The sequence below is a fragment of the Ceratotherium simum genome, chromosome 18 (assembly GCF_057802395.1).
Source record: "Ceratotherium simum simum isolate JZ-2026a chromosome 18, ASM5780239v1, whole genome shotgun sequence".
Taxonomy (NCBI): domain Eukaryota; kingdom Metazoa; phylum Chordata; class Mammalia; order Perissodactyla; family Rhinocerotidae; genus Ceratotherium; species Ceratotherium simum.
The window spans coordinates 54,430,998-54,450,986 of NC_141917.1; the positions used below are offsets into that span (position 1 = coordinate 54,430,998).

Sequence of the window (19,989 nt, forward strand, 5' to 3'; positions counted from 1 at the left end):
TGTAGTGGGATAGCTGGGTTGTGTGTTATTTCTATTTTTAATTTTTTGGGAAATCTCCATTCTGTTTTCCATAGTGGCTGCACCAGTTTGCATTCCCATCAGCAGCGTATGAGGGTTCCCTTTTCTCCATGTCCTTTCTGACACTTATTATTTCTCGTCTTCTTAATTATAGCCGTTCTGACGGGTGTGAGGTGATATCTCATTGTAGTTTTCATTTGCGTTTCGCTAATAATTAGTAATCTTGAACATGTTTTCATGTGCCTGTTGGCCATCTGTATATCTTCTTTGGAAAAATGTCTGCTCATATCTTCTACCCATTTTTTGATAGAGTTGTTTGTCTTTTTGTTGTTGAGTTCTATGAGTTCTTTATATGTTTTGGAAATTAACCCCTTGTTGGATATATGACTTGTAAATATTTTCTTCTAGTTGGTGGGTTGTCTTTTCATTTTGTTCATGATTTCCTTTGCCTTGAGGAAGCTTTTTAATTTGATGTAGTCCCATTTGTTTATTTTTTCTTTTGTTTCCCTTGCCCGAGGAGACATGGTATTTGAAAAGATACTGCTAAGGCTCGTGCCAAAAACTGTACTGCCTATATTTTCTTCTAGGAGTTTTGTGGTTTCAGGTCTTACATTCAAGTCTTTAATCCATTTTGAGTTAATTTTTGTGTATGGTTTAAGGTAATGGTCTACTTTCATTCTTTTGCTTGTGGCTGTCCAGTTTTCCAAACTCCATTTATTGAAGAGACTTTCCTTTCTCCATTGTATGTTATTGTCTCCTTTGTTGAAGATTAGCTGTTCATAGATGTGTGGGTTTATTCCTGGGCTTTCAATTCTGTTTCATTGATCTGTGTGTCTGTTTTTGTGCCAGTACCATGCTGTTTTGATTACTATAGCTTTGTAGTCTATTTTGAAGTCAGGAAGTGTGATACCTCCAGCTTTGTTCTTTTTTCTGAGGATTGCTTTGGCTATTCGGGGTCTTTTGTTGTTCCACATAAATTTTAGGATTCTTTGTTCTATTTCTGTGAAGAATGTCATTGGGATTCTGATTGAGATTGCATTGTATCTGTAGATTGCTTTAGGTAGTATGGATATTTTAACTGTTTATTTTTCTAGTCCATGAGTATGGAATATCTTTCCATTTATTTATGTCATCTTCAGTTTCTTTCAATAATGTCTTACAGTTTTCAGTGTATAGGTCTTTCACCTCTTTGGTTAAATTTACTCCTAGGTATTTTATTCTTTTTGTTGTGATTGTAAATGGGATTGTATTCTTGAGTTCTCTTTTTGCTAGTTCGTTATTAGTGTATTATTACGTTATTAGTAGTTATTAGTGCATACGAATGTATGCAGCTGATTTTTGTTAAGTTGATTTTGTACCCTGCAACCTTTTTTTTTGTGTGTGTGAGGAAGATCGACCCTGAGCTAACATCCACTCCAATCCTCTTTTTTGCTGAGGAAGACCAGCCCTGAGCTAACATCTATTGCCAATCCTCCTCCTTTTTTTTTCCCTTTTTCTCCGCTAAGCCCCAATAGATAGTTGTATGTCGTAGTTGCACATCCTGCTAGTTGCTGTATGTGGGACACCGCCTCAGCATGGCTGGACAAGCAGTGCATCGGTGCGCACCCGGGATCTGAACCCGGGCCGCCAGTAGCGGGATGCGCGCACTTAACCGCTAAGCCATGGGTCTGGCCCCTGTACCCTGCAACTTTGCTGTAGTTGTTGATTGTTTCTAATAGTTTTCTGGTGGATTCTTCAGGGTTTTCTATATATAGAATCATGTCATCCACAAACAGCAAGAGTTTCAATTTTTCCTTTCCAATTTCAATACCTTTTATTTCTTTTTCTTCCCTAAAAGCATGGCCAAAACCTCCAGTAATATGTTGAATAGGAGTGGCAAGAGTGGGCACCCTTGTCTTGTTCCTCTTCTCAGAAAGACAGCTTTCAGTTTTTCACCGTTAAGTATGATGTTGGCTGTGGGTTTGTCATATATGGCCTTTATTATGTTGATGTATTTTCCTTCTATACCCATTTTATTGAGAATTTTTGTAAATAGACATTGGATCTTGACAAATGTTTTCTCTGCACCTATTGAGATGATCATGTGATTTTTATTCTTCATTTTGTTAATATGGTGTATCGCATTGATTGCTTTGTGGATGTTGAACCCTCCCTGCATCCCTGGTATAAGTCCCATTTGATGATGGTGTATGAACCTTTTAATGTATTGCTGTATTTCGTTTGCCAATGTTTTGTTGAGGAGTTTTGCATCTATGTTCATAAGCAGTATTGGCCTGTAATTTTCCTTCTTTGTGTTGTCCTTTTCTGGTTTTGATATCAGGGTAATGTTGGCCTTATAGAATGAGTTAGGAAGAGTTTCATCTTCTTCAGTTTTTTGGAATAGTTTGAGAAGGATAGGTATTAAATCTTTGTTGAATATTTGATAGAATTCTCCAGAGAAGCCATCTGGTCCTGGACTTTTGTTTTTTGGGGGAGGTTTTTGATTACTGTTTCTGTCTCTTAACTTGTGATTGGTCTATTTGGATTCTCTGTTTCTTCCTGAATCAGTTTTGGGAGGTTGTATGAGTCTAAGAATTTATCCATTTCTTCTAGGTTATCCAATTGGTTGGCATATAGCTTTTCATAGTATTCTCTTATAATCCTTTGTATTTCTGTGGTGTCTGTTGTAATTTCTCCTCTTTCATTTCGAATTTTATTTATTTGAGCCTTCTCTCTTTTTTTCTTAGTCTGGCTAAGGCTTTGTCAATTTGGTTTAACTTCTCAAAGAACCATCTCTTAGTTTCATTGATCCTTTCTATTGTTTTTTTAGTCTCTATTTCATTTATTTCTTCTCTGATTTTTATTATTTCCCTCCTTCTAACTTTGGGCTTTTTTTGTTCTTCCTTTTCTAGTTCTCTTAGACGTAGTTTAAGTTTACTCATTTGAGATTTTTCTTCTTTGTTGAGGTGGGCCCATATAGCTATAAATTTCAGTCTTAGGACTGCTTTTGCTGCATCCTATGAGTTGGTATGTTGTGTTTTCATTTTTGTTTGTCTCCAGGTATTTTTTGATTTCTCCTTTAATGTCTTCATTGATCCAGTGGTTGTTTAGTATCCTGTTGTTTAGTCTCCAGATATTTGTGACTTTCTTCACCATTTTCTTGTAGTTGATTTCTAGTTTCATAGCATGATGGTCGGAAAAGATGCTTGATATGATTTCAGTCTTCTTAAATTTATTGATGCTTGCCTTGTTTCCCAACACATGGTCTATCTTTGAGAATGTTCCATGTGCACTTGAGAAGAATATGTATTCTCCTGTTTTTAGATGCAGTGTTCTATATATAACTATTAAGTCCACTTGGTCTAGTTTTTCATCTAAGTCGACTATTTCCTTGTTGACTTTCTATCTGGATGATCTATCCATTGATGTAAGTGGGATGTTGAGGTCTCCTATTATTATTATGTTGCTGTCAATTTCTCCCTTTAGGTCTGTTAATAGTTGATTTATATACTTTGATGCCCCTGTGTTAAGTGCATATATATTCATAAATGTTATGTTCTCTTGGTGGAATATCCCTTTTAGCATTATATATTGCCCCTTTTTGTCTCTCACTGTCTTTTTTATCTTGAAATCCATTTTGTATGATATAAGTGTGGCAACACTTGCTTTCTTTTGCTTGCCATTTGCTTGCAGTATCGTGTTCCATCCCTTCACTCTGAGCCTGTGTCTGTCTTTAGAGCTGAGATGTATTTCTTGGAGGGAGCATATTGTTGGGTGTTGTTTTTTAATCTGCCCAGCCACTCTGTGTCTTTTGATTGAATCTCTTTACGTTTAGAGTGATTATTGATATATGAGGGCTTAGTACTGCCATTTTAGCTCTTGTTTTCTGGTTGTTCTATATTTCCATTGTTTTTTTGCCCTTGTATTTCTGACTGCCATTTCATTTTGGTGGTTTTCTGTGATGGTTTTCTCAGGTTTCTCTTTATTTATGATTTGTGTCTCTGCTCTGATTTTTTGTTTATTGGTTACCATGATGTTTGTATAAAAGATCACATAGACAAGATAGGCCTTTTTCTGATAGCCTGTTATGTCCATTAGCCTAAGCAGGTTCCATCCCTCTCCTGTTCCCCTTCTGAGTTATTGTTGTCTCAAATTTTCTTTTCTGTGTTGTGAATTTGTAACTAAATTGAAGTGTTTATAGTTATTTTTGATGCTTCCCTTCCCTTCGTCTTATGGCATAATTAAATATTTACTGACCTATTCTGATATAGTGCTGCAAGTTTCTGATTCTGTCTATCTGCTTATCTACTTGCTCAGAGTTTTTTAAACCTTTGCCTTTTTTGTGTGTGTGTGAGAAAGATTAGCCCTGAGCTAACATCTTTTGCCAATCCTCCTCTTTTTGCTGAGGAAGACTGGCCCTGGGCTAACATCCGTGCCCATCTTCCTTTACTTTATATGGGATTCCACCACAGCATGGCTTGACAAGCGGTACATCAGTGCGCGCCTGGGATCTGAACCCCAGACCACCACAGTGGAGCGCATGCACTTAACTGCTACACCACTGCACCAGCACCAACCTTTGCCTTTTTTTTTTTATAGGTAGGAGGGCTTCTTTCATCATTTCATGTAAAGGAGGTCTTGTGGCAATGAATTCTGTCAGCTTTTGTTTATCTGGGAAAGCTTTTGTTTCTCCATCTTATCTGAAGGATAGTTTCACTGGATAGAGTATTCTTGGCTCAAAGTTTCTGTCTTTCAGTATATTGAATATATCATTCCATTCTCTCCTAGCCTGTAAGGATTCTGCCAAGAAATCTGCTGAAAGCCTGATAGAGGTTCCTTTGTAGATTATTTTTTTCTGCCTTGCTGCCCATAATATTTTTTCTTTGTCACTGACTTTTGCCAGTTGTAATCTTATATACTTTGGAGGTCATTTTGCATTGATGTAATTAGGAGTTGTGTTGGCTTCATGTACTTGTAAGTCCAGTTCCTTACCCAGGTTTGTGAAGTTCTCAGCTATTACTTCTTTGAACAGGCTCTCTCTTCTCTCTCTCCTCTCCCTCTGGAATACCTATAATCCTTATGTTTCATTTCCTAATTGAGTTGGATATTTCTCAAAGAATTTCCTCATCTTTTAAAAATCTTAGTTCTCTCTCATCCTCCACCTGAAGCATTTCTGTATTTCTATTCTCTAAATCACTAAATCTGTCCTCCATAATGTCAGCTCTTTTTTGTAATGCTTTCTAGATTATTTTTTATTTCATTCATTGTGTTCTTCATATCCAGAACTTGGTATTTTTTTAGAGTTTCAATATCTTTGGTTAAGTATTCCTTCTGGTCATTAATTTTATTCCTGAGCTCATTGACCTGTCTTTCTGAGTTTTCTTGTAACTTGCTGAGTTTTTTATGACAGCTAGTTTGAATCTGTCATTTAGATTGTAAACTTCTGTGACTTCAGGTTTGGTTTCTGGAGTCTTGTCATTCTCCTTCTTCTCTGAAGTATGGTGTTGAAGTGACCTTTGCCAATGCATTTGTGATAGTATTCAGGTCGCAGATTTCACTTGCCACTGCCAGAGGGCTGGCAGGAGCTTTTTCTGATCCACCCCCGTCTGCTTGAAATTGTGCTGGTAGGGCTTCTCTGAGTTTATCCAGACTGGCTGCAGCCGCTCTGCAGGTTGTACTCTTCTGGCAGCGCCTCTGGGCTGGGCTGGTGGGTTAGGCACCATAGGCCCAATGCTATGCAGGAGGGGTGCCTACATGTGGGCTGTGTCACCACTCAGTGGATCCCTCGTGCTGCTGTGCTCCACATGCAGGGGTACCTTCTGAGCGGATGGGGTGCCTTCTTGCCTCTGCTACACTAAGAGTGGTGGGCGCCCACGTGGGTGTTGAGCTGCCACTTGGTGAATCCCTTGGGCTGCTATGCTCTGTGTGCAGGGTGCCTTCTGAGCGGACGGGGTGCCTTCTTGCCTGAGTTGTGCTGGGGGGAGGGGCCCCCACATGGTGACTAAGCCGCCACCACTCGTTGTAGAGCGTCCTTGCGAGTGGGGCTACCGTGGTGTGTTGGGCACTCTCATGCACTGGGCTGCAACTCCGAAAGTGTTTGGGCAGGCCAGGCTATCCCTGCCTCCTCTTACAGTCAGGCATGGCTGCTGTGTGAGGATCAGTGAGCTGGCTTGCTGCCACCAAGGAAGGGGAGTGGGAGGGGTGTTCCTACTTAGTTTCGTTGCCTCTCGGGGATCCAGTCCACCTCCCTTCAGATGTATAGCTGCATGGATCTCTCAGAAGTCCTGTTGAGCTGTGCAGGGAATCCTCTGCTAGTTAATGAATGTCCATTTAGTTGTAAATTAAAGGGGGAAGACTGAGGGAACAAGTTACTCCCCATGATGCTGACGTAACTCCTCTAATGTTGATATTTTTGATCTCTTCAGAGTCGTGAATCACAAGTGTTTTTTTTGTTTTGTTTTGTTTTGTTTTTGCTGAGGAAGATTCTCCCTGAGCTAACATCTGTTGCCAATCTTCCCCTTTTTGCTTGAGGAAGATTCTCCCTGAGCTAACATCTGTGATAGTCTTCCTCTATTTTGTACTGGGTCTCTGCCGCAGCATGGCTGCCAACGAGTGGTATAAGTCTGCACCCGGGAACTGAACCTGGGCCGGTGAAGTGGAGTACACCGAACTTAACTACTAGGCCACAGTGGTGGCCCCCATCACAAGTGTTTTTAATGGCCTCTAGGATGGTGAATCCTTTCCAGAAGGTATTCAATTTCCTTTTTCTAGATCTATCAGAAGAATCAGTGTCTGTGGCAGATATAGCCTTAAGAAATATATTTCTTAAATAATAAGACTTAAAAGTCAGAATTACTTCTTAATCCATGGGCTGTAGAATGGATGTTGTGTTAGGAGGCATGTAAACAACAGTAATCTTGTTGTACATCTCCATCAGAGATCTTGGGTGCCCAAGTGCGTTGTTAATCAGCAGTAATGTTTTTGAAAGGAATCTTTTTTTCTGAGCAGTAGATCTCAACAGTGGGCTTAAAATATTCAGTAAACCATGTTGTAAACATATGTGCTGTCATCCAGGCTTTGTTGCTCCTTTATAGAATATAGGCGGTGTAGATTGAGCATAATTCTGAAGCGTCCTGGGGTTTTCAGAATGGTAAGTGAGCATTGGCTTCAACTTAAAGTCACCAGCTGCATTAGGCCCTAACAGGAGGGGCAGCCTGTCCTTTGAAGGTTTGAAGCCAGGCATTGACTTCTCCTCTCTAGCTAGGAAATTCATAGATGGCATCTTCTTCCAATATAAGGCTTTTTCACCTACATTAAAAATCTGTTGTTGGGGCCGGCCCCGTGGTTTAGTGGTTGAGTGTGTGCGCTCTGATACCGGCGGCCCAGGTTTTGATCCCGGGCGCACACTGATGCACTGCTTGTCCAGCTGTGCTGAGGCGGCGTCCCACATACAGCAACTAGAAGGATGTGCAACTGTGACATACAACTATCTACTGGGGCTTTGGGGAGAAAAAGGGAAAAAAAAAGAAAAAGGAGGAGGATTGGCAATAGATGTTAGCTCAGGGCCAGTCTTCCTCAGCAAAAAGAGGAGGGTTGGCATGGATGGTAGCTCAGGGCTGATCTTCCTCACCAAAAAAAAAAAAAAAATCTATTGTTTAGTATAGCCACCTTCATTGATTATGTTAGCTAGATCTTCTGGATAACTTGCTGCAGCTTCTGCATCAGCACTTGCTGCTTCCCATTGCACTTTTTTTGTGTGTGTGTGAGGAAGATCAGCCCTGAGCTAACATCCATGCTAAACCTCCTCTTTTTGCTGAGGAAGATCGGCTCTGAGCTAACATCTATTGCCAATCCTCCTCCTTTTTTTTTTTCCCCCAAAGCCCCAGTAGATATTTGTGTGTCATAGTTGCACATCCTTCTAGTTGCTGTATGTGGGATGCCGCCTCAGCATGGCCGGAGAAGCGATGCGTCGGTGCGCGCCCGGGATCTGAACCCGGGCCGCCAGTAGCGGAGTGTGCGCACTTAACCGCTAAGCCATGGGGCTGGCCCCGCACTTTATTTTTTTTATTTTTTTACTTTTTGGTGAGGAAGATCCGCCCTGAGCTAACATCTGTGTCAATCTTCCTCTACTTTATGTGGGACGCCACCACAGCATGGCTTGACGAACGGTGTGTTGGTCCGTGCCCAGGATCTGAACCCCTGAATCTCAGGCCGCTGAAGTGCAGTGTGTGAACTTAACCAGTATGCCACTAGGCCGGCCCCCCCTTGCACTTTTATGTTATGTAGACAGCTGGTTTCCTTAAACCTCATGAACTAACTTCTCTTAGCTTTAAACTTTTCTTCTTTAGCTTCCTCAACTCTTTCAGCCTTCATAGAATTGAAGAGAGTTAGGGCCGTGCTCTAGATTAGACTTTGATTTAAGAGAATGTTGTGGCTGGTTTGATCTTCTATCCAGCCCGCTGAAACTTTCTCCATATCAGCAGTAAGGCTGTTTCGCTTTCTTATCATTCATTTGTTCACTGCAGTAGCACTTTTAATTCCCTTCAGTAACTTTTCCTTTGCAGTCACAACTTGTTTAACTGGCGCAAGAGGCCTAGCTTTTGTCCTATCTCAGCTTTCGACATGCCTTCCTTACTCAGCTTAATCATTTCTAGCTTTCGATTTAAAGTGAGAGACATGTGACTCTTCCTTTCACTTGAACACTTAGAGGCCATTCTAGGGTCATTAATTGGCCTAGTTTCAATATTGACATGTCTCAGGGAATAGGGTGGCCTGAGGACAGGGAGGGAGAAAGATGAGGGAATGGCTGGTCGATGGAGCAGTCAGAACATACACAACATTATCAGTTTAGTTCACCATCTTATTTGAGCATGATTGGTGGTGCCCCAAAACAATTACATGTAATTGTTGTTACAAGAGTAACATCAAAGATCGCTGATAACAGATCACCATAACAAATATAATAATAATGAAAAGGTTTGAAATATTGTGAGAATTACCAAAATGTGACACAGAGGCACAAAGTGAGCAAATGCTGTTGGAAAAATGGCGCTGGCAGACTTGCCCGATGCAGGGTTGCCACAAACCTTCGATTTGTAAAAAATGCAATATCTGCAAAGCACAATAAAATGAGCTATACCTGTAGATCTCATTGAACATCAATCATCTGAGGCCTGAGTAGAAGTAAGGGATATAAGTAGTTGTTCATGTAATTGCTGGAAGGATTAAGCCCATCATTCAGGAACTCTTGAAGCTCAGGAAAATAGGGACCCACGTACAAGAGCGTTGTATACCAGGGCTTTTCATCTACTAATTTCTCATATTTTCTCTTCTTGCAAATAAAATGCTACTAAAAGTTTGAGTTAAAATGAGGACTGAGAATTGACAATTAGATTAGTGTTGTGGACATCACTCATAACCTTGACAGGAGAAGTTTTGGTGGAGTGGTGGGATGAAAGGCTGATTGAAGGGGTTTAAGAGGATGAGAGAAGAGGAATTGGAGACAGGGAGAACGTACAAGTCTTCAGACTAACCAGAGAATGAGAAGGTAGTTGTTAGTGGATGTAGGGTCCAGAGAAGTTTTTGTTGTTTATTTCTTTGCTTTTCAGCTTATTTTTTAAGGCCAGAGAAATAAGGGTATTTTTGTACATTGATACAATGTACAAAATTGATACATTGATACATAGTAAAAGTCTGGTAAAGAATCAAAAGTTGATGTAGGAGAAAGAGGAGAGAAATGTAGGAGCAATATCCTTAAAAATAGGCAACAGAGCATGGTACCTAATGCCCAAGTTGAGGGATCGGCTTTGAAAACTGTCAAGGGTAGTTCATCTGTGGTTGCAGATGGGAAGGCAGGTGTGTGAGTACAAATGACTGTAGGTGAGTCTGTAGAAATTTTTTTTCATTACTTGCATTTTTTCAAAAAGTGAAGTAGGAAGCAAGGTCATCAGCTGAGAAGAGAGGTGGTGTTGAGGGTTTATTTCAGTTGAAAGAAGATGTTAATCATCTAAACGAGTGGGAGAATGATTGGACCAAGGATGTTTATAATTTCCTTGCAGCAATGTGGAACTACATGGGTTTATAGCCAATTTTTCTTGAGTCAATATACCTAGAAAAGTGAATTCATCAGTGGGATGATGTTTCGCTGAGCACTTTTCTCTAAGAAATACTTTAATAGTTCTGTTCTAAAATGACAATATTTCTTTCTGTTCTTCAGGTGGTATCGGGCCCCTGAGTTACTATTTGGAGCTAGAATGTATGGTGTAGGTGTGGACATGTGGGCTGTTGGCTGTATATTAGCAGAGTTGCTTCTAAGGGTAAGTCTTGAATTGCTATATACACTTCAATATTGTTATAGGTATTTATTCTTATAATTTGTGTAAGAGTCATCTTCCTAGAGATAATTTTCAGAGAAGAGCACCATCCTTACAACAAAAAGCCAACAAACAGACCAACCGGAAAAAAAAAAAGAAACACCTACCCCAAATGCAACTGTTTTATTAATGCTAATGTGAGATGAGAAAACTTCCCATTTAGGGCCATAAAGGCTTTTATTATAGATCATTTCTATGTTCTGAAATATAACTATAATAAAACCTTCATTGGGTTCTAATATGGTATTATCTCTACAGTAACTAAATGTGTTAGGATGAACTTTTGTACTCCTAGAACTTTTTTTGTTTGGGACTATTTAAAAGTACACTTTAAAAGATATTGTAATACCAACCACTGCAGCTGCAACTCTGTGTAACTTTAAACCTTGTGTGAGAGGATCATTTTAGTTCTGTTCAAGCAGAGCAAATATGGTGGTCCTATAGCATTTTTCTGACTAAGACCATCTTATAATAAAACATCCCAACATCCTTTCCCTGCCCTCACTGGAGAGAAAGTTGCTGACTTGGAAACTTTTCTTTGCCTATAAAGTTTAGTTCAGCTCTTTTGAATAAAGAAGGCAAAGGAATATTGGGGAAATTTTCTGAATCTGAGAGTTTTTTCTCGCTACATTCCAGATTCCAGCCCCTACTCTCCCTTCTCCTCAAGCCTTTGTGTTTAAAGAAATGTGAAGCCAAGACACAAAAATATAGCTATTTATTTCCTTGAACACAGAAAATAGCTTGTGTACTCCAGAGAGAAAAGTTACCTTCTTAAATGTCTTTTTTAGTTCAGTGTTAAGTTCTATACATCATTTTGAGAAACTCTCCCCTCCAGGTGTTTGCAGAAGAAACCCTCATGTTTAGACTTGAAGATGACATAGTAACCCCTGTGCTAGTAATGGGTCCTGTGAATCAGCTGGCATGACAACTCTGCTACTCACAGGAACACAGAGTTTACCAGAAGTTTATATTTGAGAATCTGTCAACTCCCAAAAGCACAGTGCATTCATGACCAAGAAAAAAAACAGAATTTCACAATCTTTAATGTTATGACTGATCACTCCATTGAGAAAGTAAGTGGAGAGAGAGAGCGTTGAGAATAGATGGGTTAGAAATTGTGGATCTGGTTGAAATCTTAGAGTCTTGTTAGCCATTGGCATTGTTGCTGGAATCATTAGTAAGGGGATGAAGAAATCAACAGATAGCCCTAACTGGTGAAGAATTGTTACCATTTGGCCATATTTTTTGTCCTGCACAATTGAAGAAAAATGTTTCCTGTTTTAAACCGTCCCTGTGCTTATTTGAAAATATGATCCATGGAAATGCTCTCCACACAGTTCTGAATCTGTGGTGAGATCCTGCAGTCCAAATAGGTAATAATTCAAAGCAGGATAGTTCAGAAGATTTGCTATTATAAGCATTCAACCTTTTATATAAAGTTTATAAAAGTAAATTTAAAAACTACTTAAACTAGAAAACAGGAGCAACAATAAGTAAGCCTATATCAAACCAAAGAAGTCAATATTTTTAAAATCATTTTAAAAGCAAATTGATCTGCATTCTGAACATTCTCTGTTGTTAAATGAAAAGGAATCTACGAATATTTATACCAGTGAGTACTTAGGTCCAGTACTATGTCATTAAATAGCACAAATGTACTTTTTAATTTATGATCTGTTTATGTTCTTGTCTTTTAATCATTATTTGAGACAGATAGTGATTAATAGAATATCTAACTTGGATATTACCTACTGAGCAACTGCCTTTATCTGGTTTAGACAATTTCAAAAACAACCTTTTAGTTTGTAAACAGGAAGTGTGTAGTTTGGGGAAGATATTTTATGTCTTACAGTAAGGTCGCTGGACATCTTTCAGACCTGCATTAGAGATTTCTCTAGAGATGATGTGGTGATACAAAGGTTTGATCAACCAGCACCTGCCTGCCCTCCTCTTATTTCAATTAAATGATGAGGATCCAGAGCTAATGGCTTGGCATATGACTGATCTTCAGCACTCTGTCATTCCAGTACTTCAGTTTGGCTGTATCAGCTCAGAACAGAGCTTCCATTAGTTGTCTTTGTGGAGGCTTTTGGATGCACAGGGGCACTAGAGGCTAAAGCATTCCAGTTATTCAAGACGTATATTGTTGGTTATGCCTATTGCCTAAAAAATACTGCTGATTTTTTGATATTTGGTTTGCGATCCCTGCCTCCCTATAAAGACATGAGAAAGGAAAAATAAATTTCTACAATATCAATTCTTTAAAAAGATGAATCTCAACACAATTTAAAAAGAAATTTCATGAGTGGAGTCCTGTTGAAAAGCACCAGAGAGAAATCCTTCTTGGGTTCCTTTATCTTGGTACTGTTGAACTCAGTACCTCTCTTCCTTTTAGGATTATTTGGATTCTTTTTCCTAAAACTAAAAAGTTTTCATTCATATGCTTAGTCACAATAGTATATTGGTAAAATTCTGATATCCTCCAAGAAGTTATTATAGAACAGGACAAAGAAAATAAGAAGAAGCACAAGCTAGTCCTGTGGTAAGGTTTGTGTTTTCAGTAATATGTGGATTTTACTTGAATATTGTACAGTTAAATATGGATGGCCCACTAGCCCATATTCCATATTTAACAAATGAAGATCAGTAAGACCATTAGCTCTTAAGACCGAGATTGTAGGGGTCAGCTTGATGGCGTAGCAGTTAAGTTCACACATTCTGCTTCAGTGGCGCAGGGTTTGCTGGTTCGGATCCTAGGCATAGACCTAGTCACCACTCATCAGCATTTAAAAAAAAAATAAGTTTGTAGAAGAGCTGCCTGCCTATGAGCTTATACATGCTATTACATGCTATACATATTCTTAAATTTAGCCATTCAAATTACTAAATGGAAATTACAAATAGTTATTCATCCCTAGAAAAAAAAACAATAGTCTATTTTGGGTTACATACTGAACCCAGTACCTGCTCATGCATGACAGTGGATTTCTTGGTCAATATTGCATTGATGCTTAATTCAAAGAAGACATTTCTTTCTTTTTTTTTTGAGGAAGATTCACCCTGTGCTAACGTCTGTTGCCAATCTTCCTCATTTTTCCATTTTCTCCCTAAAGCCCCAGAGCATAGTTGTATAGTTATAGAGTTGTAGCTCTTCTATATGGGACGCCGTTTCGGCATGGCTTGATGAGTGGTGAGTAGGTTCACACCCAGGATCCAGACTGGTGAACCCCGGGCCACCGGAGCGGAATGCGCGAACTTAACCGCTATGCCACCAGGCCTGGCCCCAAGAAGACATTTCTAAATAAAGCGATTAATTATATCTTAAGGATTTTAAAGATGGCAGGGCAAAAATCTGGCCCCCCTCAGAAATTGTCTCTAAAAAGAAACAAACACAGATGCCTGTAACACAGTGCCAGAAGATATGAAGCCAGAAATGAAGAAGGCTAAAAGTCTACAGGAAAGGATACCAACTAGAGGTAAATTTGGTTCAGCACACAGAATCCTAAAGTTGTTTAGTAGTGAGAGGCACCTAGGATCATTGATGACAATAATGAGGTGCAGGACTAAAAACAGAAGGGTTGATTGAAAAATCTGTATATGGAGCAGTTAATGCCAAGGTTCCCAATACAGCCATGTCACTTCCTTTCACCAACTATACTTCTCTCTAGCTTATCCATCCCACCATTTGGAGAATGGTTTATTCTCCAAAGAAATTAAAGCAGGAATCTCCAGAAATGGCCATCCTTAGGCACAGTGGAGGATGGGGTTGAGTGCCAGGGTGAAAACATGCAGATTACATGAAAGTCTGCACACTGAACAGTAAAACCTTCAACTTATATTCCTGTTTAGCTCCCAGAACCCTGGCAGCCAGTGAATAACTCATTTTATCCCAGGTAAAAGATTAGAGGATCCTTCACTGGAAGGACTGAATGTTCCCAGAGAACAGACCCACAGATAACTGTCATTAAACTCCCTGCCCAATCTTTCTAAAGCCGATGAGTTAACAAGATCTCTTCATAGACATAATGCTTTTAGTCAGCTTTTTAAATACCTTTCCTTTAAATATGAATGGTTAGCCAATGATCTCCAGATAGTTATCTAGTATTTTCAGATATTTAATGACTGCTTCCAACATGTAAGGATCACCAGAGAATTGACAAAGATTATCAATCATGTATTTGATGAAAGTGTCGAATATGAAAGACAGACTGAAACAAACTAAAAAAGGAACCTGGAAAAAATAGAAACTATCAGGTAGCAGAAGAAAATCCACCCCTCCCCCAGTCTTCAGAGAACTAGAAATATACTGCATCTGTAAAACAAGAATACAATGCTCTTTTACTAAAGGAACAATCAAAGAATGAGAGATACTTGAAAATTTTGAAATAGGATAGCTAAAAGCAAGCAAAAACAGTGGAAAAGTTGGAAAAGTAAGCTAAAAAACTCTTTCATTAAGTAGAACCAAAAGATAAAGTGATGGACTGTAGTAGACAAAAGATAAGAAAATTAGCAGATTGATCCAGGATTGATCATAGAATATAACAAAAGAGAACGAAGAAAATAGAGAGTAGGAAATGCACAAGAAAATATCCTGACATTGATGGATGTGAATAAATTGAAAGTGTCAGAAAGACCCTGCACAATGAATGAAAGAAGACTTATGCCAAGGCACATTGTGAAATTTCAGAATACCAGGGGATAAGAGAAAGATCTTATTTCCTCAGAGAAGAAAAACACAGAAAGCTTACATAGAAATCAAAATAAAGAATTAGGGAAAAGAAAGGCATCAGACTTCTGAACAGCAACCTTGAAACCTGGAAGACAACAGAACACGTTGTGAGGGAAAATGATTTTCAACCTAGAATTCTGTGCCCATTCATATTTTCAATTAGCTGTGAGAATAAATACAATTTATTACCCCAAAATTTTACATCCAATTCCTTTCTTCAGAAGTTATTGGAAGATGTGCTCTACTGTAATATGAGAGTAAATCAAGAGAGAGATGTGGGATCCAGGGAACATGAGATTCAACACAGGAAAGAGGTGAATAGAATTCACATTTAATAGTGAAGGAAAACAAGTATGCATCAGGGCTAGAAAGCAACTAGTTCGGATTGTACCAGGTGGGATGACGACTTCAGCAGGCGAGGGCTCTAGGGAAAAAGTGGAACTGATGGATTTTGATAGGTTTGATCATGTAGAGAATGATATTGAATAACTGGAATCTTAGCCTTAGGTAGAAACTAAGTTACCAAAGGGGTGCAGTGGGAGGAGTTGAGGGAGGAGGGCTAGGAAATTGCTCCGTCTAGGAAAACCAAATTATTTTCCAAGAAGGGAAACTTAATATTAGATGTGCACTGAACAAAAATTACATAGTTATGAATGAGAGAGGGGTGATGGGTCAAAGGACTAATTTTTATTATGAGTTTATTCAGTGTTTGAACACAGTGTATTTATTAATTTAATACAAGTAAAACATTTTTTAAAAGTTTTAGTTCTAGTTCTAAAGCAGGTCTTCCTTTAGGGGAAAAAAATCTTTTTAGTATTTATTATTTTCAAACATGCAGAAGCAGAGAGAGTAGTAAAATCAGCCTCTATGTACCCACCAACCAGCTTCAACAGTTTTTAACACCTGGCCAACTTTATTTTATCAGTATGCTCCCACACCACATTATTTTGCCACAAGTCTTAGACATCATATAATTTTATTCATATGTTGCTATTTCTCTAAAAGATAAGGTTTTTTTTTTAATCATAACTGCAATACCATTATCATCTGAGAAAAATGAAGAATAAATCCTTTATGATGTTAAATAGCCAGTCTGTTTTCAGATTTCCCCAGTTTTTCTCACAAATGTCTTTTATAGTTGGTTTATTCAAATTGGGATCCAAAATTCACACATTAGGCAGCACATTTTAGTGTAAATTTTTTACATTAGACAAAAACACCCTTGGGCCGGCGCCATGGCTTAGCGGTTAAGTGCGCGCGCTCCGCTGCTGGCGGCCCGGGTTCGGATCCCGGGTGCGCACCGACGCACCGCTTCTCCGGCCATGCTGAGGCAGCGTCCCACATACAGCAACTAGAAGGATGTGCAACTATGACATACAACTATCTACTGGGGCTTTGGGGGAAAAATAAATAAATTAATTAAAAAAAAAACAAAAACAAAAACACCCATCCTTAAAATCTGATTAAACTTGCAAGCTTGCCCACAAGACTAAGGCTATAATGATGAGTGTACCTCTTTTCAGACCTCGTAGTACAATTCACATTGCTGATCTGCAAAGTAGGAGATAATCCTTTGAGGTATAAGGAGAAAATGTGAGCATGTCTAAAAATATTTGTGAAATGCTATTTAATATACCTTCTAGTTTCTATTTTTTTGTGCACATTTAATATACATAATAGCACAGTGTTATAAATATATAATTTATGTAGGGCTTGTATTAAGTATGGATCCAATTGGAAAATAGAAACCACACATTAATTTGAAGAGAGAAGTTTAAAGAATTATTAACTATGACAAGAGATTGGAATAGTGAGGGATTGACTAATAAAAAGTAAAGAGAACTCTAGGGGCCGGCCCTGTGGCGTAGCGGTTAAGTGCGCGCACTCGGCTGCTAGTGGCCTGGGTTCGGATCCTGGGTGCGCACCGACGCACCACTTGTCAGGCCGTGCTGTGGCGGCGTCCCACATAAAGTGGAGGAAGATCATCGGCATGGATGTTAGCTCAGGACCAGTTTTACTCAGCAAAAAGAGGAGGATTGGCATGGATGTTAGCTCAGGGCTGATCTTCCTCACACACACACAGAAAAAAAGTAAAGAGAACTCTGAAGAATATAGGAATAGCAGATATAAGGAGCAGCCACCCTTTACCCCTAGGACTGAGACAGAGAACCCAAGGAAGAGGACCTCCAGGGCTGAGATCTAGACCTTGTTGAAGAGGGTACGGTGTGGCTCACTGGATGGCAGAGAACTTGCTGTGGAGCCGTGCTGGCAGAATTTGCTGGAAATTGGCTCTCTAGAACATGTTGGAAATCTGTCCTCTTGGGTGCTGAGGAAGGCTGTTCAGGGGCAAGCCTTTCTTTGGAGGCACTCTGCTATGAAACTGCCTGCGGGGTGTTCTAGAGGGAAGCTACTGGCCTCTGTGCCCTGCTGGAGCTGGGCACTGGAGACACTGCCCACACTGCAGGCACCCAGTGCCAGAGAAGCTGAGCGTGTCGTGGGAGTCTGCTTGGGCAAGCCAATTGGAACTGGGAAGCAAAACTCTTCTTCCTGTAATGTCTCTCCAGCATCCCCTACTGGCAAAGCTTCAGTTTGCAAAGGAAAAATATTGAAAGGATCCGTTTTCACAGAAAAGGCAAAAAGGGTAAATTTGGAATAAATTGATAACTGGCAGAGTTTGATGCTATTTTTTTGTTTTTTTTTTTTTTGCTGGTAGAAGTTCACAGTAATAAACATGTTAGAATGTTAGAGACCTGGTACTTAATCTCCTGTCTTCCCAGCAAGTCTGTAAACTTTTTCAAGGCCTTTAAGTAGTGCCGAAGACCTCTATTATTCAGAGAAAACTCTTTTTTTCTCTTTTATGTATTTAAACAGATGTCTGAGAATGAATTGGAAAATAATGTCTATGTATAGTAAGGATTTTGATCATTTCTTATCAACTTACTAATTTTTAACTTGTAATTATTCATCCTCTTTTAAAAAGTTTGCCAGTATACCTCTCCGAGGGAAGAATTTGCCAAGAAATTAAGTAAAATTGGAATATAGATGCGTTCTCTTGCCCTCTAGCTTTTGCACCTGCCCTTTTTCTAGGATAGTTTTCTTGTTCCATCTTAGACTTTTCCTCTAACTCACTCTTCTTCATCTTTCAACTTTCACTGCTACTTCCTCTAGGAAGCCTTCCCTGACCTATCTAGAGTGGGTTAGGTGCTGTTCCTGTGTGGGCTAGGATCCTCTATTCTCACTGAACGTATCATCTTGTAAATGCCCCTTTACTTGTGTCACCATTGTTCACCACGTCTACCCCAGGGGAGCATGGGACTGTTTCGTTCCCTCATTTACATGCCTAGGGCTTAGCACAGTGCCTGTTACGTGGTAAATGTTTTGGAATGAATAAAATGGGCAATGTGGTGCTGTTTACTTGGTTAGCAATGGCAGGATCTAATGCCACATCCAGTATACCTCAGACTAGATTTTAATTTTTGTTACAGTTTAGTTTTTCTTATTAAATGTATAGTATTATTTATATAACTGCTATCGCAAACCACCTTGAAATATCTGCCTCTTGCTTTCTTTCAGGTTCCGTTTTTGCCGGGAGATTCAGACCTTGATCAACTAACAAGAATATTTGAAACTTTGGGCACACCCACTGAGGAACAGTGGCCTGTAAGCCTTCATACATTTTCTGTAAAATTTAGTTAGGATTCTATATAGTGCTGTCATGTGAATATTACTTAAAGAAATGTATTCATTGTCTTAATTTACTAGTAATGTATACTCATTGCAAAATTTATACAAATTAAAAAGTTAAAATTGTGATATACCATCCAGCCTCCTATATAAATTAGCTGTTCCTTATCCCAATAATTCCCATGCCAGGCTATGTGTTTGGTGTAAACTGTTGCTATGAAGATACACACACAAACACATACACATGTACAGAGTTGCATTTTCTGTCTTTTGTTCTTTAACAAAAATAGGAGCACACTCTATAATTTTTTTGTAACCAACTTGCTCTTTTTACTTAATATTTATTACTGACCTTTTCAACAGCTGCATAATATTTCATTTTATGGATATTTCTTGTTTATCGACATCTTATGGATTTAGGTATATCTATAGAATTTTCACTAACAATTAAGGTGTTTCATGTTAATGTTACAGAATTAAGATGTATTATGATTATTTTCAACCCATTACATTGTCTACAAAAAAGAAATATTCAGTCTGTGGTAAAATTTACAATTTAAGTTGCTAAATTTTATATATTACACTTCAGTAAAATATTTTTACTTGTTCATTCTTAAATTAAAATTGTAGACGTTTTGATTTTCCTTCCTATTTTAGCCCCATCTCCTGTGTAATAAATAAATACTAGAAAGAAAAATTTTAATCAGACTCTACTTTCTGGTTAAAACTGTAATGAAATTATCTGAAGCTGAAATAAAGTCTAAGGAGTTTCTTTTGTGCTGTTATTTCCTCAACTTTCTAGTTGAAAGTTGGCTGTATGTTGTAATTGTAAAACATGCCCTAATGGCTATCATTTATGGAACACTTACTATATGCCATTAATTGTAGGCTTTTTATAAATTATATTAGTTAATTCTCCCAACAATCCTATTAAGGAAGTACTATTATTCCATTTTTGCAGATGAGATGACTGAGGCTTAGTGAGGTTAATTTACTTGAGGCCACCCAGTGTCAGAGCAAGGACTGCAATATGGGTCTGTCTGACTTCAGAGCCATGTTCATGATATTTATTCTGTAATTTTCTCTTTGACATGATTTTCTAAATATTAGCTGCTTACTGATGTTTCCTTTGGATTTTTTTTTAATTAAACTTATTTTGAGATTCTTGTAGCTTTATATGCAGTTGTAAGAAGTAAGAGAGATATC

At 38.7% G+C, this 19,989-nt stretch overlaps 1 protein-coding gene across 3 annotated transcripts in view; it reads left to right on the forward strand.

The window, feature by feature from the left end:
- Nucleotides 1-19,989, forward strand: part of CDK7 (cyclin dependent kinase 7) — a 61,705-nt gene that overhangs the window by 12,868 nt on the left and 28,848 nt on the right. For all 3 annotated transcript variants that reach the window (XM_087443377.1, XM_087443378.1, XM_004422897.2), the window contains 2 exons: nucleotides 10,214-10,313; nucleotides 18,673-18,759. In XM_087443377.1, coding sequence (XP_087299503.1) covers nucleotides 10,214-10,313; nucleotides 18,673-18,759 — 187 coding nt within the window. The remainder of the gene's footprint in view (nucleotides 1-10,213; nucleotides 10,314-18,672; nucleotides 18,760-19,989) is intronic.